Here is a 21,316-nt window from a genome sequence, read left to right as displayed (position 1 = left end):
ATACTGAAGTTCCGGCATAATATACTGGTACAACATAATATGCTGGAAGTTCATACGCATGTGCTCCAATCTCCCGTATACAATGCTGGAACTTTTCATGTGTTGGAATTCTAACATAATATGCTAGAAGTTCATACACATGTGCACCAATCTTCAGTATATTATACTGGAACTTTCCGTGTTGCAACAAAATAATGACTATTTTTCAATGACTTTGCAAATGCTGACTATTTTTTAATTTCCAGTCCAAAAACTGACTAGCCGGTGTTATTTAAGTGATCGCTTGGACATAAGAATTGAAAATTTCCAAAAAAAAGTGAAAAAAAATTTCAATTAAAAATGATATTTGAAAATTAAAGTTGTATTTGGACATGAATATAATTTTGAGTTATTTTTGAAGTTTTGTGAGTGATCTGAGTGAAAATTTTGAAAAACAGCTTTTTGGAATTTTTCAAATTTTCGAAAAATTCCAAAATGCATCTTCAAGTGAAAATTGAAAATTTTATGAACAAATGTTGATTTCGAAAAAAAAATAAATTTTTTTTAAAAATAATTCAAAATTATATTGTGGCTTAAAGCCAAATTTTGTGAGGGGCCTTAACTTTTTTATTTTTAAAAAATATTTTTATTTTTATTTGAAGTCTATTTTTATAACTTTTTTAGATGCAAAATTATAATCAATTTTTATAATCAATTTTTCCTAATAAGTCTTTCTCAATTAACAATACAACTGATTCATTTAATATATTTGAGACATTGTTGATCTTAGGTAAGGTTTTATCAATTTTAATTTCGAAACACTTTTTTCCGCTGAAGCAACAGTAATAAGAGTTATTAACATTATTCTATGAGTAATATAGGCGCTTAAAAAATAATCAAATCTTTTTATTTGATTGAGTATATCAATAAACTGTTATCTTCTAATTGTACTATTTTAAAAAAAAATATCTTTAATGCAAAAAATAAATCTAAACTATCAATATCGGGTTGATTGTTATGATTTAAGGAGCATTCAAGATGAAGGCAATATTTTTTCAAATTTCCATCATCTTGTAATCTCAGTTTTTACAGCTAAATAGAAAACGAAAAATATTTTCATATACCTCTAATTGTTCAAATCTATTTTAAAGTGAAAAAAATAACCTTGTCTACTACTCTCTCCAACCCATAATAAGTGACTTTTTTGGCTCAAAATAAGTGTCCTTTTATATAATCGAGAATGAATTAACTTTATTTTTTCAAATTTGCCCTTATTTACATATCACTATGTGTCAAGTTAACAACATATAAATTCTAATTAAGGATAATTTAGTCAAAATATATTTTAATTCTAGGAGTCAATATTTTCTTAAGGGGGCACAACAAAGGTTAAAAAGTCATTTATTATGGACCAGAGGGAGTATGTATAAAAAGTAATCAACTCTAAAGGACTCTTCGAGAGATTTTGAGAATTTCACTATCAACATTCTCCTCAGTTTCTTCCTATATATTACAGTTTCTTATGAAATTTGGGTGCTATATTAATTTCAAATGCAATTTCGTTGGCAGAAATCAAAGCAGTTGCAAATCCTTTATCTCTATATTTGTTAAATAAAGAAATCAAACTTTTTCACCACATAATTTTTTAAAATTTATATATAACCTATTAGGTGTAAAAAAAAAAATAGGACCTCCACAAATGTGGGCCTAAAGAAATTTCTTTATGAAATTTTTACCTCATATAGCAAAGATTAACACCTTATTTATTTTAAATAAATACTATTTAAAAAAATTATATTCTATAGATACCTTTTAAGGTTTCTAGCAAAATATTTAATTTTGGTTACCTCCTAGTTCTAAGCCACTAAATACGCTAATCAGTTACACTATTTTCTTTCTCTCTCTACTTTGATACATCACATTCTCTTCCCCCATCCCATTAAAAATTCCGCTCTCCTCCTCCTTCCACCAGGTTTGTGCAAAGCCCACTTCAGAAATTGCTCCGGCTCCCACATCCGACGATTGCAACGGCATATTCCTATAGTACGTTTTTACTTCCAGATCCAAAATCAAACACTTCCGGATCCAAAAATTATCGCTTACAACTCGATATCGCAGGGGAAGGAAAGAGGAGGAAGTTTGCAGCAAAGGAAAAATTGTTGTGGGACTTGGCCGGAGAAGATTGCTGTAATTAAAAGGAATTTCAGTCCATTTTAAGCATAATAAACAACGGGCTTGAAGAACTAAAGTTATGGAGAGTCTTTGTTGGGTTTCAACACGATGAGCTTTTGGTCTCTGCTTTTAATGTTGTTCTTGCTGATGGGTCTTCTTTTCGTGTTAATATATGTCAAGGCTTGTCACTGTCGTTTTCCTTGCTTCTAATGTTGTTCTTGCTGATGTATTTTCATGTATTTGTTGTATTCATTGTCCTTTTTTCATTGTAATTCAATGTATTTTGTTGTATTCCATGTATTTCATTGTATTCACTGTCTTCTTTTCTCATTGTATTTCAATGTATCCCGTTGTATTTTATGTATTTCATTGTATTCACTATCTCGCTATATACCATGAATATATTCATAAGTTTTTTTTAATTAATATAATTTATGTATTCAGATGTATTATATAATTTCTCTGAAGATTGCTATATTTTTGGGGTATTTTTCGATTGAGAATCTTTTTTATAACTGAAAATACAAAATTTGTGTGTTATAATTGAGTTTGTTGAGTTATATTAGGAGTCTATTATGTTAATTGATTCATTTTCCCTTTTAAAAACAATGTGATCCCCTATTTCACGCCGTAAATACAATCGAATACAATAATCTGTCCAGCTGTAATCCCATGTTTCTCTCCATGAATACAGTCGAATACACTCGAATACAATAACTGATTAGCTGGACTTCCCTGATTCACGCCTATATTTGCTACAGTATTCATGAATACAATAACTTAAATACATCAAATACATCTTATAACTATATAAAACGTATCTATAATCTGTAATATAGCAAATGATATCTATAAATAACTAATTACTGCTAAAAATAGTACTTTATGAAAATTTCCCTTGTTTTATATGTTTTATGAATAGGACCGGCCCCTAAAGTGTGTGTATGTGAGTCTATATGAGAGAGGGAAAAGGTCACAAAAATAAAATAAAATAAAATAAAAAAGGTAGTCAGCACAGCACGCTTTGCTTAATGAACCAAACAAAATACAACAAAAAAAGTTTTGGGGGTTTGTGGTTGCGTGAGTTTTGCTACAATTCCGTTTGCTGTTTTTAGGATTGGGTCCGTTCCTTTTGAGTGAAGAGAATCTCCCCCTGCCCCCTAATCCCTATATACATAACTCTCCCTCTTATATTTTTAGCTTCCCTTTATTTACTTCTCCTTCTGTTCTCTCTCTCCATTAACTCTATTCTTCACTCTTGAATACTCTCAAGATAAAACCCACTCTCACTCTCAGAAAATATATTAGTCATCACCATATATAATTGCTCTTCCTCCTTTTTCTTGACCTATTTTTCTTTGTCTTTGTGGGGTTCCTTTGAGGTTTTATATCTTCTGGATTCGACATATATACCTCTTGTATTAGATCATCTGATCAGAGAACTTATACCCAGTTTTTTTTTCTCTATCAATATGTGGGTTTCTGTCACTTGAAGCTTTGGTTGAAACTCAAGGTATTTAGAACAACGATCTTCAACTTTCCATGACCTTTTGCCATGTTTTTAACCATAGCTTATGCTTAAACGTAAATTTCTTGTGAACATGATGTTGTCTTCTTTTTTGCAGGAAGTTACTTAGGTAGATATCAAACGGAGGTTGGTCTTTTATTTAATTATTATTGACGTTGAATACATAAGAAAGTTAAAAGAAATGGAGGGTTATTCAAGAAACGAGGAGAAAAAGCTGGAGTTAAGGCTTGGTCCGCCAAACGGAGACTGGTCTAGAGAAAAGGATGAAGCCCTTTTCCCTTTTGGTTACAATATCAGCACCAACAATGGAAGCCAAGTTCAGCAGCAAAAGTTTTCTTCATTTCTTCAGCTTCAAACAACGCCACAGAAACAGAGTGTGATGGCACAGGAATCATTACAGACAGCTGGTTGCATTAAAGCAGTAAATGATGCAGAAAAGAAGGCATTTTCACCAGCTACAAAAACAGGTCCTGTCTCCCACAGTGCTCAGAAAAGGTAACTCAGCTTTTTGCTCCCTTATTTGTTTTTACTTTCCTTCTTTTTTTTTGACAGAGGATATTCACTATTACACTCCATGTCAGGTGCTGTTGTGGTCCTATGCACATAATGCTTTCATTTCACCTTGTAATATTTGTCTGTTCTAGTGTAATGTGATTTGCAGATCAGTACAAAGTATTTCTTTATTTATTTTCATTCATTTATTGCTCCTACTTTTGAAAGTTGGTTCCTGCTTTTAGTTTTGATCTTTTAAAAAAAGAAAACAAATTGATAGTACTAAGTAACATTTAGTATTTCGTTTAATTGTGTCAGTCAAACAATCGTTTGTGATATGGTACAAATATGTTGAATCATATTAGAGCCGTGTGTCTCTTTTGTTTGTTACATATCCTTTTCGTGTTATAACTTCATTCCGTGTACACAACTTTTGATTACCCGGAAATTTAGGCAATTCTTTCCTTGTTTTTGCATAATTATTTGGATTTAAGTTGTATGTTAACCTTGTTATAGCATGTTATGTAAAAAGTTACATGTTATAGGCCATTTTAACCAACGATTTAGACATCTATGCATGTTCACGTAACACTCGTTGTGTGTAATTCATTTTAATTAACGGTTTATAGCAAGTTATCACTCAGAATTATTTTACTTTATTGGTATTGATAATTTATATACCGTCGGTACATAGAATTAAACTCTATTTTTACACACAGCCTTGTGATGCCCTGTCTTAGTGGTGGTTTGAAATTTTCCATATGTTTGCTTTCGGCTTTTATGTATATAATAATAATAATTTAAAGTTGGTGGGCCGTTATTATCCTATTTATTTGCAAATTCCAGATGATAGTAACAATTTTATTCTTGAGACTAACTTGTGTTACTTTTTAATTCTTTATAAAAATAGGACTGCACCAGCACCAGTGGTGGGTTGGCCTCCAATTCGTTCATTTAGGAAGAATATTGCAAGTAGCAGCAGCTCTTTGAAACCTGTGACTGCGTCACAAAATGTGGTCCCAAATAAGAGTGATGCCAACAAAAAACCAATGGAAATTTGTCAGAAAGGATTATTTGTTAAAATCAATATGGATGGTATTCCTATTGGAAGGAAAGTAGATCTCAAAGCTTATGACAGCTATGATAAACTCTCCTCTGCTGTTGATGAACTTTTTAGAGGCCTTCTTGCAGGTTAATAATTTATTATTCTTTTTTGAGTTTAACTTGTATACATCCACGTGGAACTTATATAATCTTGAAAATGCTGAACTTGCTATATCATGTATTGACATATATAAATTAAACTCTTCTAAGTTTAGAATGTTCATTTTAAGAAGCGGGGTGATGTGGCTAGGAAAGTCAAAAGGTTCGAATCATGGAAACAGCCTATTGCAAAAATGCAGGGTAAGACAGCATACAATAGACCCTTGTGGACCGGCCCTTCCTCGGATTCTGCGTTTAGTGCTCCGGGCTGCCCTTTATTTTAAGAAACGGGGCCTTGAACTGAAAATTCTTACTTTTATGTTGGTGTTGTGTTAAAAATTTATTCTTTTTCCAGTTTAAATTATATACATCGATCGGTAGAATTAAGGTGAAACTTATATAATCTTGAAGATATGGAACCTGCTATAACAGAATCGACATATATATAAGTTAAACTCTGAAGTTGAACTAAAAATTCTTGTATTAATTAAGCTCAAAGTGATCAATCTGGTGGTGGGAAAGAGAAGAAGGAAGAAGGAGAGAAAGCGATAACTGGATTATTGGACGGAAGTGGCGAATATACGCTTGTTTATGAGGATAATGAAGGTGACAGAATGCTTGTTGGGGATGTCCCTTGGCAGTAAGCATCTTATTTCCCATCTTATAGATCTGATTCTCTTTTAATATTCTGTTGTTACATCTTATAAATGCTAGTATAATATATACATATATGGATAACAATTAGCTGCACGTTTTTTCTGTCTGAAATATACTCAATATATGCTGCTAATAATTGTTTATATGTTTTATCGATTTGTTCTAATTTCAAATGGTGTGACATTTTCAGTATGTTTGTGTCTACTGTGAAAAGGCTGCGTGTGTTGAAAAGCTCAGACCTCTCAACACTTACTCGTGAGTTTCAAATTATATATGTTACCTATTTGATTTGTTTATGTAAACATGGGAACTGAGATTAGTGGCTTTAATTAATTTGCAGGTGGAAATAAGCTGACCTGATGATCTGATCTAACGCGCAATCTTGAGAATCAACAAGAGAATGAATGACTTGTTTTGCATGGAATTGAAAAGTTTTTCATTATTGAAGTAGTAGAAGCAAAAAGAGTTTTTGTAAATTATGAATATTGCTGCACTGCTAATATTTGTGTTTGGAAGGCAAAAAATGAATATTGCTTTCTTTGTTTTGTCCCTTTTTGTATCCATAGGATGTGTGCTATCTCCAGTTAATTTCTCCAAGTGTATAAAATTAAAATGTAAACCGTTCGTTCTCTCTTGAGCATTATATTAGCACTTAATTAGCAGAAAACTTTTAACCTTGATTAAAGTATGACGGTTGATTTAATCAACGTGTAATTATGCAGGACATACACAGATGTATGTGTAAAATGGATTAAAGCTTTACTGGTTGAAAATTACTACCAGGATTATCATTTTAGGATTAAGGATAATATTGATTTTAGTTAATACGTACTTTTTAATTTAGTAAGGAATACATTTAATTCTTAAATTTAAATTGAAATAATCCACCCTAAGCAGATGATGTGAGGTTTTGTCGTTGAGGTTAATCGGTGAATACGCACTACATGAGTCATCAGTCGAATACTTTCCTTTGTTCACGGGTTTGTTTGGAGCTAGCTAGTCCTTCCCAAAGAGAGATAAATTCAGGATTCTAAATTTTATTGGTTTAAGTTGTTTAATATTGACTCATTGTACTGGCTTCAAATTTAATATTTGTTGAAATTTCAATAGATTTTTACGTACAAATCTATATTTTGTGTTAAACCCGTTGCTGTAAGGCTACATTCTACTGTTCCTGTTCCTTGTTACAAATGACAGATCTAACATACTCTCTCTATTCTGTTTCGTATTACTACTCTTTGGGTAATCAAGACAGTTTTCTGGCTATAATTTTTTTCCAAATAATTAACTATAGAACTTGTAATTAAAAAAATTTCAATGAAAGAAATAATGTCCGAATTTACACACAAGTATTGGATGACCATGGGCGGTCCGATGAATTTTGTGGCCTAAAGTCAAACTTTATGAGGGGCCTTAACTTTTTTTAAATATTTATTTATTTATTTATTTGAAGTTTATTTTTCTAGCTTTTCTTAGATACAAAGTTATTAATGATTATCTTATAATCAATAACTCCTAATAAGTATTTCTCAATTGACAATATAACTAATCCACTTAACCTTTCTTGAGACATTGTGGATCTTTGGTAAGATTTTATTAATTTAATTTCGAAAACTTATTTCCACTGAAGCACCGGTAACAAGAGTTATTAACATTATTCCATAAGTAATATAGACATTTGGAAAAGAATCAGATCTTTTTATTTGATTGAGTGTATCAATTAAATTGTTATCTTCTAATTGTACTATTTTTCTTAATACTTTTAATTAGAAAATAAATCTAAATCATCAATATTGAATTGATTCTTATGCTTTAAGGAACATTCAAGATTAAAGTAATATGTTTTCAAATTTTCATCATCTAGTGATCTTAATTTTTACCGCTAAATAAAAAATCAAAAATATTTTCATATGTTTCGAATTGCTCAAATCTTTGATGTGAAAAAATAGTCTTGTCTATTATGTATAAAAGTAATCGATGGGTAACGTAGGAGACATCTCAATTTTTTTCCCAGAGAATTTTTTGAATTTCCACTCCTTAGCTTTTACTTCGCTCCATCAAATAAAATGTGAATAACTCATCCTCTAAAGGACTCTTCGAAAGATTTTGAGATTTCATTATCAACATTATCATAAAATTGTTACTTCATATATATCACACGTTTCTTATGAAATTTGGGTTCGATATTTATTTCAAGTGCAAATTTCCTTGGCAAAAAGCTTAGCAGTTGCAAATCGTTATATTTATTATAGAAAGAAATCGAACTTTTTCACTTCACAAAACTTTTTTAAAAATTAATACATAACCTATTAGGTGTAACAAAAAATGGGGTCCCCACAAATATGGGGCCTAAAGCAATTGTTTTACTTACTTTATAGAATGACCGCCCTGTCGATGACCCCAACATTCTAAAGACAACAAAGGAGTATTTTCAAGTGTGAATTAAAAGTAGGCTCGTAGTGACTGTGGAGTGAAAGAGAAGGGGTAATAACCTCAAAAATTAAGGTTTGAATTCAAGCCGAGGCTATATTAGGTGAACCCTCTCCATTTGCCCCAACTCTTTTACGTAGGAGTATATATACATACATGTATTCCTTGATAAAAATACGATACGCATTGAATTGTTGAAATCAAAAAGAAGATTTGTAAATTAAAATTCCATATGCTTTCAGTAAAGTATTGAAGTTTATCTCATCAGATGATTTGATTTGATATTTGAGTAGATGACACTTTCATAATCAATAAAAGCCGATTCTTTACAACTTCGGATTCGGGAACCAGGAAGATTGGCAATGCTTATTATTTCTCCCTGATTTATGAAATCTGGTTGTCATATATGGGCTTCTTTTATCTTCTCTTTAGCCGAGCCGAGGGTCAATCGGAAATGATAAGTGTAAGGTCTGCGTAGACCCTACTAGTTTGGAGAAACAGATTTGGCAAATCAGTCTCAGGAATCAATGTATTTGGAGAAACAGTGACTATCTTTCTGATGCTTAATATATTTAACTATTAAAGCCGCAAAGAGTTGAACATCACTTGGAGAAATGGAATGAAATAAAATGCAGCACCCACAGGAAGAATAAACCACATTCCTCAAGTTTTTACTCCTACAATATTGAAACACTTGGGAATATTATGTTCCCAATTTTTGGGAGAAAACTTCAGTTTAACCTAGAACCTAATTTCTTCACTTCAGATCTTGGATACTAGAGCAAATCTTTGATCAAAACGACTAATTACTCTAGTTTGGAAAATTGAGCCACAGTTTTATACTACAAATAGAACAACAAACTATAATCCCACAGTTTTATACTGTATAACATCAATAAAGATTTTGCTTCTGCTTTCACTCACTCCATGTGTTCCTTTTTGGAAAATCCCAAAGCTATTACAGGCAGTTGAGAGGAAATAGTAAGAAAATTGCTGATGCCTGGAAATGAAAAGGACAGAGCTACCATTTTTTATCCATGGTAGGCTAAACAGGCATGCCCAATTAACCGGCTTTCTCCGGAAATTCCCCCAATTTATTGCCTTTGAATTTGATTTCAAAAGTAAATGAAAAAGAGATTAAAGAGAGAACCAACAGTGCTGAAAGCGACTTAAAAAGGTATGCTAGATGTGTAGGCATTTCTAGGAAAAAATTCCTAGAGATAAAAAGGTACTGGGAAATTTATTAAATATGCTTGATGGTATAATCCGGAGAAAAATTGAAGAAAATGCTCGAGAGCAAAATATAAAGAGTAAAAGGTGGTTTCCTCTAGCAAGAAAGGGATTTGATCACTCCTAGGACTTATCTTCAAGGTACATTGAGTTAGAGGCAGCAAGAAGAGCAGCACCAATGCCAGAACCATCATTGGAGTGCTCGAAAACAATGCTTGTCGCCAATTCATCTCCAAGCAATTCCTTCAATGTGTTCTCTAAGCACGTTCTGTACTCTGTATAGTGCTCATACAATCCGCCATCCATGGCTACAACCGTCTTTTCTGGACCACCTTGCCTAGGTGTATCCCTTCCCATCTTCTTTAAGATTCCCAATATACCTGCAGCTGCAAGCCTTGCCCCTCGTGTTGCAACGATGTTGCACAGCTCAACGACTAATCTCCTTGTCTTCAAGGAGGTATTAGATATCTAAATGGCAGAATAAAGAAAGTGTGAATTCATGTTTGGTGATATGAAAATATATGATCAAGTAAACGTTATAGCAAAATTCAAAGGAATCGTTGATAAAGAACAAATATCAATAAATCTCAAATCTCGTTTTCCATATTCCAAGGAATAAATCCATTGTTTCTTTTTTCGTGGATAATTCTATGATCTTATGGATGAACAGGAAATATTATAATAATTCAAGAGAGCTATCTTAAACCTTCAAATGTTCTTCCTTTCCATCTTGCGAAAGAGTTTTTTCCCCTTCATATTTGTGCAGAGCTTAAAAGATAACCTATACAAAAGAATGTACCACATATTTCTTTTCCTAATATACTAATTAAAATGGAAATTATTTTTCTTCTGAAAGCTTTAAGTTGGGTGCTTTAAAAGTTAGTTTCACTTGTCTTCTGCAGTTATTGATTTCTTACGACAAAGCACTTTTGCCACATTATTTTGTTTCACACATATATCATGTGTAGTTTGGCACTATATTAGGGGTAGAACTCCTAGGCAATTACTGCAAACAAAAATTTCCATTTGATTCATCACTATCTGATACTTCTTCAGTTTTTTCCTCACAGCAAAGAAAATCTATTCATTGTTCAAATCTTTCCAGCCTTTGTTTCAACGTGAGTGACAGGAGAAGTGATATAGTTCTCGTGAAATTTACTCGTCAAGGCAAAATAATAGTATATTCCATACCCGTGAGCAATGAGGAAACTAATAAGTGCCAATTTGTTTTAAAGATCCCTATTTTTCATAAACGGGTATATATAAAGACACTAATGAAAGATAACCTTTTTTATTTATTTAGACAAGTGTTGAATAGCAATAATATCTACCTCTAGAATATCCTTCAGCTTGTCACCAACCACTCTCAGATCAGAGGATATGTCATGATGCATAGCAGACATATCAGGTGTCCTGCATATTGTTTTACATTTTTATCACTGGGGCTGTTTGAATGTGCACAAGCAAACAAAACAGATGCTTTCAAGAATTCAAGGAAACTAGAAAGGCATGAGAAGCAAGTGAATTAGAAACTAAAGTTAACTGAAGGATTTCTAAATCGATCTTAGCTCTGGCATATTTCACAGGCCACACTCATTAGTATCCAGACATGTTGTAAAGAGCAAGTGACATTGACTTGCAAGGCTTTTATCTAATTACAATCAAATTACAAGTTCAACACATCAGTGGATTAGAGAGAGAGGTGAAAAAGGATTTCCCAAGCTAGCTGAAAATATAGCCCTTGAGCTCTGTACAGCCTCTAGGGATCTTTGAAAAGCCAAGAAAGGAGTGATAAGATCCTTAAGCATGAAGGAAATGAATACTACGAAACACAAGTCATGTTATAATTTACCAAGAGAACTAGTGAAGATCAGCTTTTTAGTTATTTAATAATGCAATTTGCGTTAAGGGGAATTAATCGACAATTCTGAAGCTACAAAGAATGAAAGAAGTACCTCAATACAAATGGACTCTTGAGCTTTGGAGGGACCTCATCACCAAAAATGCCAGCATCTTCAGCCACCCTGAGTAGAACTCTGCGTAAAATTTCTCCCAAGTACATGCCAGAAGTCATCTTCTCAAATATCTGTTAGGATGAACAGAAATATTCTTCAGATACATCTAATTAATCGCAACATTAGGCAAGCTTACTACTACAAGTTATAAGAGCAGATAAACAATCACCTGATCACCAGGATTCAAACTATTAGTATCCAACGCATGATCATACTGTGTCAAGGGAAGATGGGATGACCTAAAATTACCCCATTCCATGTTGATAACCTAGAAAGAAACACAGGATGCATTTAGCAACTATTCCTGCTGCAGTATCAGAGAGAAAAGAAGATCAATAGTCACTGAACAGATCCTAACCATTTCACCAGATTTTGGCACTGGACCATGCCACTTTGGAATCGCCTGCACCCGTTCCACATAAGCTGCATTGGTCCCTGTACCTAAGATAACAGCAACAGCTACGTCGTTGTGTGTATATTTACCACCAGCCAACGTCCCAACAGTATCATTCACCTACCATTTTGAAACATAAGTCAAAATCAATACTTTACAACTAAGCAGCACTAACATGCTTTTCTGATAAGTAGTACTATCAAAATCTTTTTTCCTCACACACTATTTAAATAGAATAATATTCCTCTGTGGCACCAGATAAACTCACCAGAGCTGAGACCCGCATATCAACTCCTTTTCTTTTCATAGCTTTTGTGAGTTCTCCAACAACATCTTGGCCAACCTATGTCCATGCAATTACCATAAGCTTAGCTCTGCAGTTTGTTAAATCTAATACTTTTTCTCAGCATACAATTATCAGGTTTCATAATGGTTGTTAATTTTAACATAAACTGCTGCAACTTACATGATGATTCTACCCTTTTGTATTGGAAACAATTGAGTACCATTCATTTGACATTAAGTTATATGCTGTTGTCAAATGAGTACCATATTGAGTTAGTGGGTACAATCAACAAGTGCCGCATCAACAATTGAGTACCATATTTGATGCGGCACTTGTTGATTATACCCACTAACCAAATGAGGGACTTAATCTTTGAATAGAGAATATATGGAACAAGAAAAATATATTCGCTCTTCCATTTAGTATTGTCAAAAGCAAAAATCATAGAAAAGCACCAAGATCTGTTGGAACTTTACGCGCAACGGGCATTTCAAGTGCCCGCTTTAGCAATGTGTGTGTGTGTATCTATGTATTTATAGACACACGCACACACTTATACACGCAAAAGAAAAAATAACAATGAACACAAAGGAAATGTTATGGAACTGGAATTCCCCCTTAAGTGAAACATCAACTGAACAAAAATATATGGTTTTGAAGTTTCTGATTCAGATGGAAAGATGCAATCTTAAGTTTCTCATCTAGATTTAGTGACTAGCTTTTTCATACTACATTTAATAGTGCTCCCATTGAAGCCGTCTAAGCAAGGCAAGCGCCAAAGTTTCATTGCACCCAACATTTAGTGCTTATCCGTACCTTTAATAACACTTCTTCCATAAATGGGTGATGAAATCTTAAAATTTCTAGTATCAAAGTTTTCTTTCAGGCCAATCATATCTTAGCGTCTAAACCTAATACATAACTGGAAAAGTAAATCAGCAGGGAAAACCAATCATTTTATCTTATCTTCAGAACTAGCAGAAATACTGAAACCAAATTGGAAAGAACACAACCAAGCTGCAGAGAGCGGATGGCTAGAACTGAGCATAGCACGAATCACTAAAGGTTAATATGGATATATTGACTCTACAAGGAACTGTGATAAACAGGAAATGCAAAGCAGTGAGGGCAATGCATACCGCATCATCAATGGAGAAGCCCTTTGTCCACCTCATAATAGTCCCAGAGTTGATTGAAGTCTGCATTACCGGGAATGAGAAGGTGAAACCTAGTTCTCTCTGCTTACCAGGAGGTTGTTGAAACTTTTCCTCTTCCTCAGCGACAAATTTTGCAAGTTCTGCCGCAATATAATCAAAAAGTGCCTGAAATCATGTTAAGTTGTCAACTATAAGAGCTCAAAAGGAATGTGGTTAAACAATATAGCAGGAAACAAGATCACAACAGGACAAGTACTTACTTCTGAAGTCCCGACCATCAAATTTGGAGGAATTGATGCCTCCGCAAATTCTTGATGAACAATACCACCATCTTTTCCACCAAGTTGCACTCGCAATACTCGAAAATTTGTTCCACCAAGATCCAACGCATAAAAGACGCCGGCTTCATCACTAAATTCAAAAAGTTTTGATGAAACAAACTTCTCAAAAAAAAGTATTGATGAAACAAACATTTAGCATATCCTCGTTTTATCAAATGTTATACCGGTCGCTATATAGAACTTGTTAAATCACTTCAAGAAATATTATGCATAGCACAACTGGCTGTATACTTTGGCTACTGTTTCAAAAAAATACTAAAACAGTCACTGATGAGAGAGATGATAGCTGCAAAAGCACACATCACAACCATTGCAAAAAAAATTACTTGACCTCATATTGCAAATTGCATTGATAATGCCATTGCCCTGTATGTCAAATTCAAATCAGGGATATGTCCAGGGAATTTGAGGAGTAACTTATATACTGGAGATAAATTCAGTTAAATCTTGTTTACTGCTTCTAATAAAAATGCACAATGTACCAGCTTACAGCTCTCTCGACCACATATTACATCAACGAATAGCTTAATAAACTACAGAGAATATGTAAAGCAGAATAACACAAGAAAATAGAAGTATCCTAGAATTCCATAATGCAACTCCAAGTAAATGATATCCATATACTCCCCAGTACTTATCATATAAGACAGAACAAACAATAAGAAAGACTGAATCTTGCACCAAGGGTGTGGCACAGCGGTCAGTGAAGTGGGACCAAAACCATGAGGTCTAAGATTCAAATCTTATTTCTTCCCACCTGCTTAAGAATTGGTAGCATGTACCCACGTATGCACCAGCTAGCCGGATTACTACCGGTGCAAGCCGGATTACTACCGGTGCAAGCCGGATTACCACCGCCATAAATAAAAAAGACTGAATCTTTAATACATTTCACACCCTCCTCATCATATCCCGATTAAGTAGAGATTACGAATATAATCCTACAACTTAATCTGGGATCATGCTAGAGTAAAACGCTATGAAACAGTACATTTGACAATTAGGTTCAACACAGGATAGCCAAATCTCTAGGGTCACCAAATCTATAAAAGCTGAAAGATAATTAAAAGAAAAAATCAGATTTCAACTCACAGAGCAAAAAGAAAAAAATTCCAACCAATGAATTAATGCCACCAATCATTAACGACAAAAAATCACCGCTAATCATACCCGGTGGGGAGATTATCGACGTAAGTGATAAGCATCTTGAGCTTGCTACCACCTTCGGAGGCAAGTCCAGCGTGCATCTCGACGGTCATAGCATCAGCGACTTGCTTGAGCTTAGCATCAGGGGTCCCACACTTTTCCTCAAATTCACGAAGAATAGCCATAGCACGTGCCCATTTACTAGATTTGCGCATACGGTGGTTCACTATGAATGCCGCCACAGCACATACCGTAGCGGCGCCAACCACGGCGGCTCCCACCGTCGCTTTCTTCATCCTTTCTTTTTGTCACGGCGGAGGAATTGGAGGTTGGCTAAAAGTTGGTCCACCGAAACAAATGAAAAAAAATACAAAAAAAAAGAACAAAAAGACTGGGGATTTTTGTGCTTTTAAGGACAGTAATAAATTACAGGGGTGTTTGTTATGAATGAGATCGGATCATTCAACCTTTGGGTGGGTAGGTGGGTGGGTGGGTGGGTGTAGCCGTGTAGGACTTCAGTAATTGAACGAGAACAGGGGGGGGGAATTTATTAGTGGATGAGATGAATTTTATTACTCTATTTATTAGCAAGATAATTTTGTTAATCTACCTTTGAGAGTTAACACTAAATAAATAGATAATTATGGATAACATTACGGAAGTCATTTCTGATGGAAAATAATTTTCTTGAAATATATTTTTTTGATGTTTGTTTTATGAATGGTAAATAATAAAAAAAAAACATTATATATGTTATTAGCAAATTGGATAATAGTTGAAGTAAGTGTTAATTAAAAGTAAATAATGTGAAGTTAAAAGCCAAGATAACTCTAAAGTTAACTTCCACTCACATGGGATAAATAGTTCATTGAAAACATTAACCAACTTTTTCATTTAAAAAAGCTACTTTTCTGAAAATGACAAGAGTCTTATTAAAAATACTCTAAATGATTATGACGTTATTGATGATGTAATACTTCCTCCTATCTAATTTAATTATTTTTTAGTTATTTGCATATTAAGTAATTCAACTTTTAGACCATATTAACCCTTTATTTGTTCATTAAAAATATAACAAATACTCCTAGTTTCTTTATTCCAATGACAATTTAGGAAAAATTAACTTTTTATTGATATATGAAAAAATTAAATATTATAGATCGTAAAAAAAACGAAAAAATCAATTAAAGTAGAATGAATGGAATAATTATTAAGTAGCATTTATGTTTTTTGATTAGGATTTAAGATGCATTTAGACTCCAACGCGCATCTAGTTAAGCCAGAATCATCCGAAATCAAAAGAAGTAAAAGCAGCTAGCCTTATTCAAAACAAACTCTTCACTCTTACTATTATTTGCTCATATATTGGTGGAGAACAACATATTTACGTATTTGAACCAATATATACCGTCAGATTTTATTTTAACAAGATTTTATATTTGTCTTATATCGACGTAGGAGCAGCCAGCCAAAAACGTCCTTTTGTTCACCTTTTGGGCGAGGGGAGGAGAGCAATGTTGAATATGTCTTCATCCCACATCGGTGGGGGACTTGTATTTAGGGGAGAATTTCTCCCTATAAAAGGAGGCTTAATGTTTAGGATTTAAACACACCTCTTATTTGCCTTCTTATGTTCTTAAGGCATTTGTATCTTCTCTCTTTAGTATTATTTCATTTGTATTTTTGTAGTGGAATAAAATATTGGATGTGTCCGAGGAAGTAGACAAAATTGGCCGAACCTCGTAAATTTTGGTGTTTCTTTTATTGTTACTTTATTGTCTTATTTATTATTCGGTGGCTGTCGTAATTTTTGGTATATTAGTTGTGACTCATTCACACTATATACATTTGGCTTCCGCAACAATTGGTATCAGAGCCAAGGTAGTGTCTAAGTATGCTCTGTGGTTGCAGCATAGTCTGATCTTCCACATCAGAAAAGATTTATCTTGGTAACTGTGTCAAGGTTTTGTCTTAGCATGCTTTGTGGTTGCAGCTTAGTCTGATCTTCCACACCAGAAAAAAATAATTTTGATTTGTGTCGTCAGCTATTAAATAATATTCGTGTCAAATGGGAGACAATAAACAAGAAGAATCTACATAAAGTATCAATAATACGTCATCGTTGGCATCTTCGCTTATGACAAGAATTGTGTCAAACGCGAAATTTGCGGTAGAAATTTTTGACAGATCAGGACATTTTGGGATGTGGCAAGGCGAGGTTCTAGATGTCCTTTTTCAACAAGGGCTGGATCTTGCTGTCACACCTCCTTTTTCTGCCCCCGCGAGGGTGCGTAGAGAGTTTTTCCAATTAAAGGACAGTCGAAACAGGATTTATTTGTTTTGTTTCAGAGTCGCCACCTGGGAATTTTAAGGCGTCCCAAGTCACCAATTTTTAATCCCTGAATCGAGGAGAATATGACTCTGTTTGTTATTCTGCGAACCAGAAATCCTGAATAAGGAATTCTGTTAATCCGGAAGAAGGTGTTAGGCATTTCCGAATTCCGTGGTTCTAGCACGGTCGCTTAACTGTTATTATATTTGACTTTGATTTATTAAATGCATATTTATTGCCCAATTTTATTGTTACCGCTTCTATTTAGACTGCTTGTAATTAAGGACCCTTCTTCGAATCGAATCACGCATACGTATATCCGTTTTATATATTATATATTTTTTTAACGTGAAAATTCGTGTTACGCGTACGTATACACAATGATAATGATAATATAATTTATTTATTTATTTTCGAAATTTTTATTTATTTATAAAAATAGACTTAAGTTCGAAATTGTGCTTAAAATAAAATTAAGAACGTCTGTCGCTCTTGTATGATTAAATAGTGAACTGCACATCTCAGGTTATATGAAATTAATTTGATATTCTCCGAAGAACCCCTTTTTAATAAAAATTTGCTCGAAGTTGCGCGAACGCATAATCCGAAATGCCTTTAGAAGTATAATCAAGTCACGCGAACGCATCCCTAATTATGCAAATTAGTTTGGGTCGCATAAATGCGTACCCATGTTTAAGAATGGAATTATTATTATACCGCGCCTAAAGCAATTAGCGTTTTATTTACTTTGGGGAAGGCCGTGAAATTTGTTAAACGGCCCATCCGAAGTCTAAGTAATCAATTAAACAGTTATTGAGGGCCCCACAATTAGTGTGTTTTATTGGGCGAGACTCATCTCATTTTATTAAAAAAAAATAGTCCTAAAATGCCTACATTTTCTGTTGAAATTTTTCTTTACAAAATAAAGAGAAAATGTCTTAATTTATTTACATGTTATTACCTAGTTACATTATACTAGGCATGTTCTCAATTTGTCAAATTAAAAAATAGCAATCCAATTTTAATCCTAGACCATTTACATGCTGAACTTAACCAATATTATTTAACTAAACAATATTTCTACCAAATTCTTACTAGATGGCCTATTCGTTTGATTTTTACTTGACGAAGTTACTACACCATTTATTTATTTTTGGCAATATATAGGTAGTTCAATCGTTAAGCTATCGTCGGATATTCCACTATATGTATTAAATAGCTACACGATTCTGATTTTTTTGCAAACTAAATAAATTATACATACAAATAAAATTCAGAATATAATTAAAACTAATTCAAAATTTCAACTATTTATTTTTTCGTATTCATGCTTCATATTCGGATTACAATAACCAGCTTTCAGTTGTGTACCTGATATCGGAAGCAAAAGAAAATGATGATGAGAATCAGCGACAGTAATAACAATACAGCAACAACAGTCCAGCAGCAGTAACAACCCAGTAACAGACCGGTGGAGTAGTAATCCCAAAAACAAAAGCTTTAAGCTTTAAATGAAACAACAACCATTAATACTAATTTCAAACAAAGAAAGAAACAGTAGATTTTTTTTTAGTTTTATTTTATTTTGAAAGCTTAAATATTTTTCGGAATTTTTCTCTCTTCTATTCTCTGTCCGTTTTTTTTCTCTCTATCTGTGTGTGTATTTTTTTTTTCGTATCTCTCTCCCTATTTCTGTCTCTCTGTATTTCTGTCTTGTGTTCAAGACTTCACATATATAACCCATCCCATAAACCTTTCAATTAATTAAAATCCATACTTTTTCTCTACCCAACCCATTATCTTTCCACTCATCCCCATTACATTAAATAAACATATCACACCACCCCATTATATTTTGTCCCCCATGCTTCATTTAAAATAATGCAAGATTCCCCTTTAAATTAAATCTTGTCCCCCCTTTATATTAAATAACCATATCACAACCCACCCCATTTCATTTTGTCCCCCATGCTTCAAATAAACAATTTCAAAATGTACAATTCCTAAACTACCCCTCCGACCCTATTACAAATTACTATTTTACCCCCGAAAGTACTCTAAATTACCAAACTACCCATCAGCTATAACACATCAATTAATCAAACTTAACCAAAATATAGACAATATGATTAATTTCTAACAATGTTCAAACAACAAATGAACACGGATGAACATCATAACAACAATATCACATGAACACGATTTTAACAACATTTCAACAACAAATCACATGAACACAAATTGAACAACAAAGAACAACTAAAATTTGATTGAACAATATTTTAGCAACAAAACCTATTTTCGGATTTAAACAACAACAACAATCAAACAAGTACATTTAGATTAAATTCAATAATATTGAACTTAAAATCAACTCTAACAACATTACAACAAACAATTCTTATATTAAACTTTAAACAAGATTATGAGAACAATTCAAGCAATAATCATAAATGGTAAACAAGAAATCAAACTATACAAAATTCGGATTCAAGATCATCCAAACAAAGTATGAACATGAATGAATCTATTTTAACACAACAAACATGACGGATTAAACGATTAAATCAATATATTCCTTTAACACAACTAAATTCTTTAAACAAATAACAAGATCGACGAAGAAACAATTATGAACTTAAACTTGAACTTAACAATATTAACAATTTCTAACAATACATAAACACATGAAACAAATTGAAGAAATATTTAATTAAATTTCAATTTGTATCTAACAAACATCAAACTAACAAATATTCACTTAAACAATAATACAAACATGACATGAATATGAAAACAACTAATTAAACTTCCATTTTAAAATCTGAAAATTAATTTAACAAATAACACATGAACATGAACTAAAAATTAATTCAAACGATAAACAAAACAAACATTTGTTGATTTTAGATTCGAAAATATCAAAACAAAATACGGACAAAATAAAACTCAAAAACTACTAACCGGATCGAAAGACGAACAACGACCAAACAAACAACGAACTTGACGATGAACTCACGACGTATAGGATCTTCACTTGACGAAAACCCTCGACCTTTGCCGGACTTTAACCGGACTGCCTTGCATCGTCAACAACAGTACAATGGTGAGCAACCAAACGGCAGACTCATGGGGTCGTCGATGGCAGTACGCAGCAGCGAAGGAGATGACGTGAAGCAGCAACAGTCCGAAGCAGCGAGCAGCAGCAACTGTCGACGACGTCCATGGCGGAATGGACTGCTTCCGATGGCAGCGTGCGAGCTTGGTCGTGACGAGCAGCGGTGATGGGAGCTTCGAACAACAGCTGACTCGTCGAGGCTGTGTTCGTTTGGTTGTTTGGTTGAGACAGAAGCAACAGCGACATAGACGTCGAGCTCAACGAGCTTGAGCTCGACGAGCTTCATCAATGGCGGATAGGGTTGGGGTCGTTTGAACGCGAAGGAGGTTGTGTCGTTTGGTGGTGTTTGGACGGTGTTTGGGTGGTGTTCGACGAAGGGGGTTGGCTGCTGGGTAGCCATGGCAGCTCACTATTTTGGAGATGGAGAAGAAGAAGCCAAGGGGAAGGGGGCGGATGGTTTTCCTTAGTTTTTAGGGTTTCTTCTTTTTTTTTTCTTTTTCTTTGTGTTGTAAAATGTAAGAAAAAAGGGGTTTGGGTCTTTTGGGTTATGGACTGGGTCGACCCAGTTTGAAATGGACTGGGTCGTAGGTAAGATTGGGCCATTTTTTTGGCCTGTGGCTTGAAATTGAAGAAGAGGCCTAATTCCGACTTTCTTTATATTTTCGCTCTCTTTTCTTCTTTTATTTTTTCTAAAACTAAATTATAAAAATACTTAAACTATTATTAAGAACTAAATTAAGTTATAAAAGCGCAAATTAACTCCCAATAACAATTAACGCACAATTAAGTATTAATTAAGCATAAAATTGTATATTTGGACATTAAATGCTAAAAAT

General features: G+C 33.5%; 2 protein-coding genes across 2 annotated transcripts; one reads left to right on the top strand and one right to left on the bottom strand.

Moving 5' to 3' along the window:
• Nucleotides 1-3,349: 3,349 nt before the first annotated feature.
• LOC104247642 (auxin-responsive protein IAA26-like) lies at nucleotides 3,350-6,668 on the top strand. The gene is made up of 6 exons (XM_009804025.2): nucleotides 3,350-3,664; nucleotides 3,777-4,174; nucleotides 5,082-5,362; nucleotides 5,867-6,014; nucleotides 6,222-6,286; nucleotides 6,372-6,668. The coding sequence occupies exons 2-6, from the start codon at nucleotides 3,861-3,863 to the stop codon at nucleotides 6,389-6,391; spliced, it is 828 nt and encodes a 275-aa protein (XP_009802327.1). The 5' UTR covers nucleotides 3,350-3,664; nucleotides 3,777-3,860; the 3' UTR covers nucleotides 6,392-6,668.
• A 2,608-nt stretch (nucleotides 6,669-9,276) lies between these two features.
• On the bottom strand, nucleotides 9,277-15,468 carry LOC104248401 (hexokinase-1). Its single transcript, XM_009804950.2, has 9 exons — nucleotides 15,055-15,468; nucleotides 13,804-13,954; nucleotides 13,526-13,708; nucleotides 12,369-12,443; nucleotides 12,065-12,220; nucleotides 11,876-11,974; nucleotides 11,647-11,777; nucleotides 11,023-11,104; nucleotides 9,277-10,159 (listed from the first exon to the last, which is right to left on the bottom strand). The coding sequence occupies exons 1-9, from the start codon at nucleotides 15,324-15,326 to the stop codon at nucleotides 9,815-9,817; spliced, it is 1,494 nt and encodes a 497-aa protein (XP_009803252.1). The 5' UTR covers nucleotides 15,327-15,468; the 3' UTR covers nucleotides 9,277-9,814.
• Nucleotides 15,469-21,316: the final 5,848 nt, after the last annotated feature.

This window comes from Nicotiana sylvestris, chromosome 3 (genome assembly GCF_000393655.2).
Source record: "Nicotiana sylvestris chromosome 3, ASM39365v2, whole genome shotgun sequence".
NCBI lineage: Eukaryota > Viridiplantae > Streptophyta > Magnoliopsida > Solanales > Solanaceae > Nicotiana > Nicotiana sylvestris.
The sequence above is the reverse complement of the archived record's forward strand: the minus strand, read 5'-3'. Positions and strand labels throughout refer to the sequence as shown.

Coding starts and splice junctions, on each gene's coding strand:
- LOC104248401 (XM_009804950.2), bottom strand. CDS start 15,326: ATGAAGAAAGCGACGGTGGGAGCCGCCGTGGTTGGCGCCGCTACGGTA. Junction 13,955..15,054: donor GTCGATAATCTCCCCACCGG/GTATGATTAGCG, acceptor TTTTGAATTTAG/TGATGAAGCCGGCGTCTTTT. Junction 12,444..13,525: donor GCTTCTCCATTGATGATGCG/GTATGCATTGCC, acceptor GCATGGACATAG/GTTGGCCAAGATGTTGTTGG.
- LOC104247642 (XM_009804025.2), top strand. CDS start 3,861: ATGGAGGGTTATTCAAGAAACGAGGAGAAAAAGCTGGAGTTAAGGCTT. Junction 4,175..5,081: donor TCCCACAGTGCTCAGAAAAG/GTAACTCAGCTT, acceptor TTATAAAAATAG/GACTGCACCAGCACCAGTGG. Junction 6,287..6,371: donor AGACCTCTCAACACTTACTC/GTGAGTTTCAAA, acceptor ATTAATTTGCAG/GTGGAAATAAGCTGACCTGA.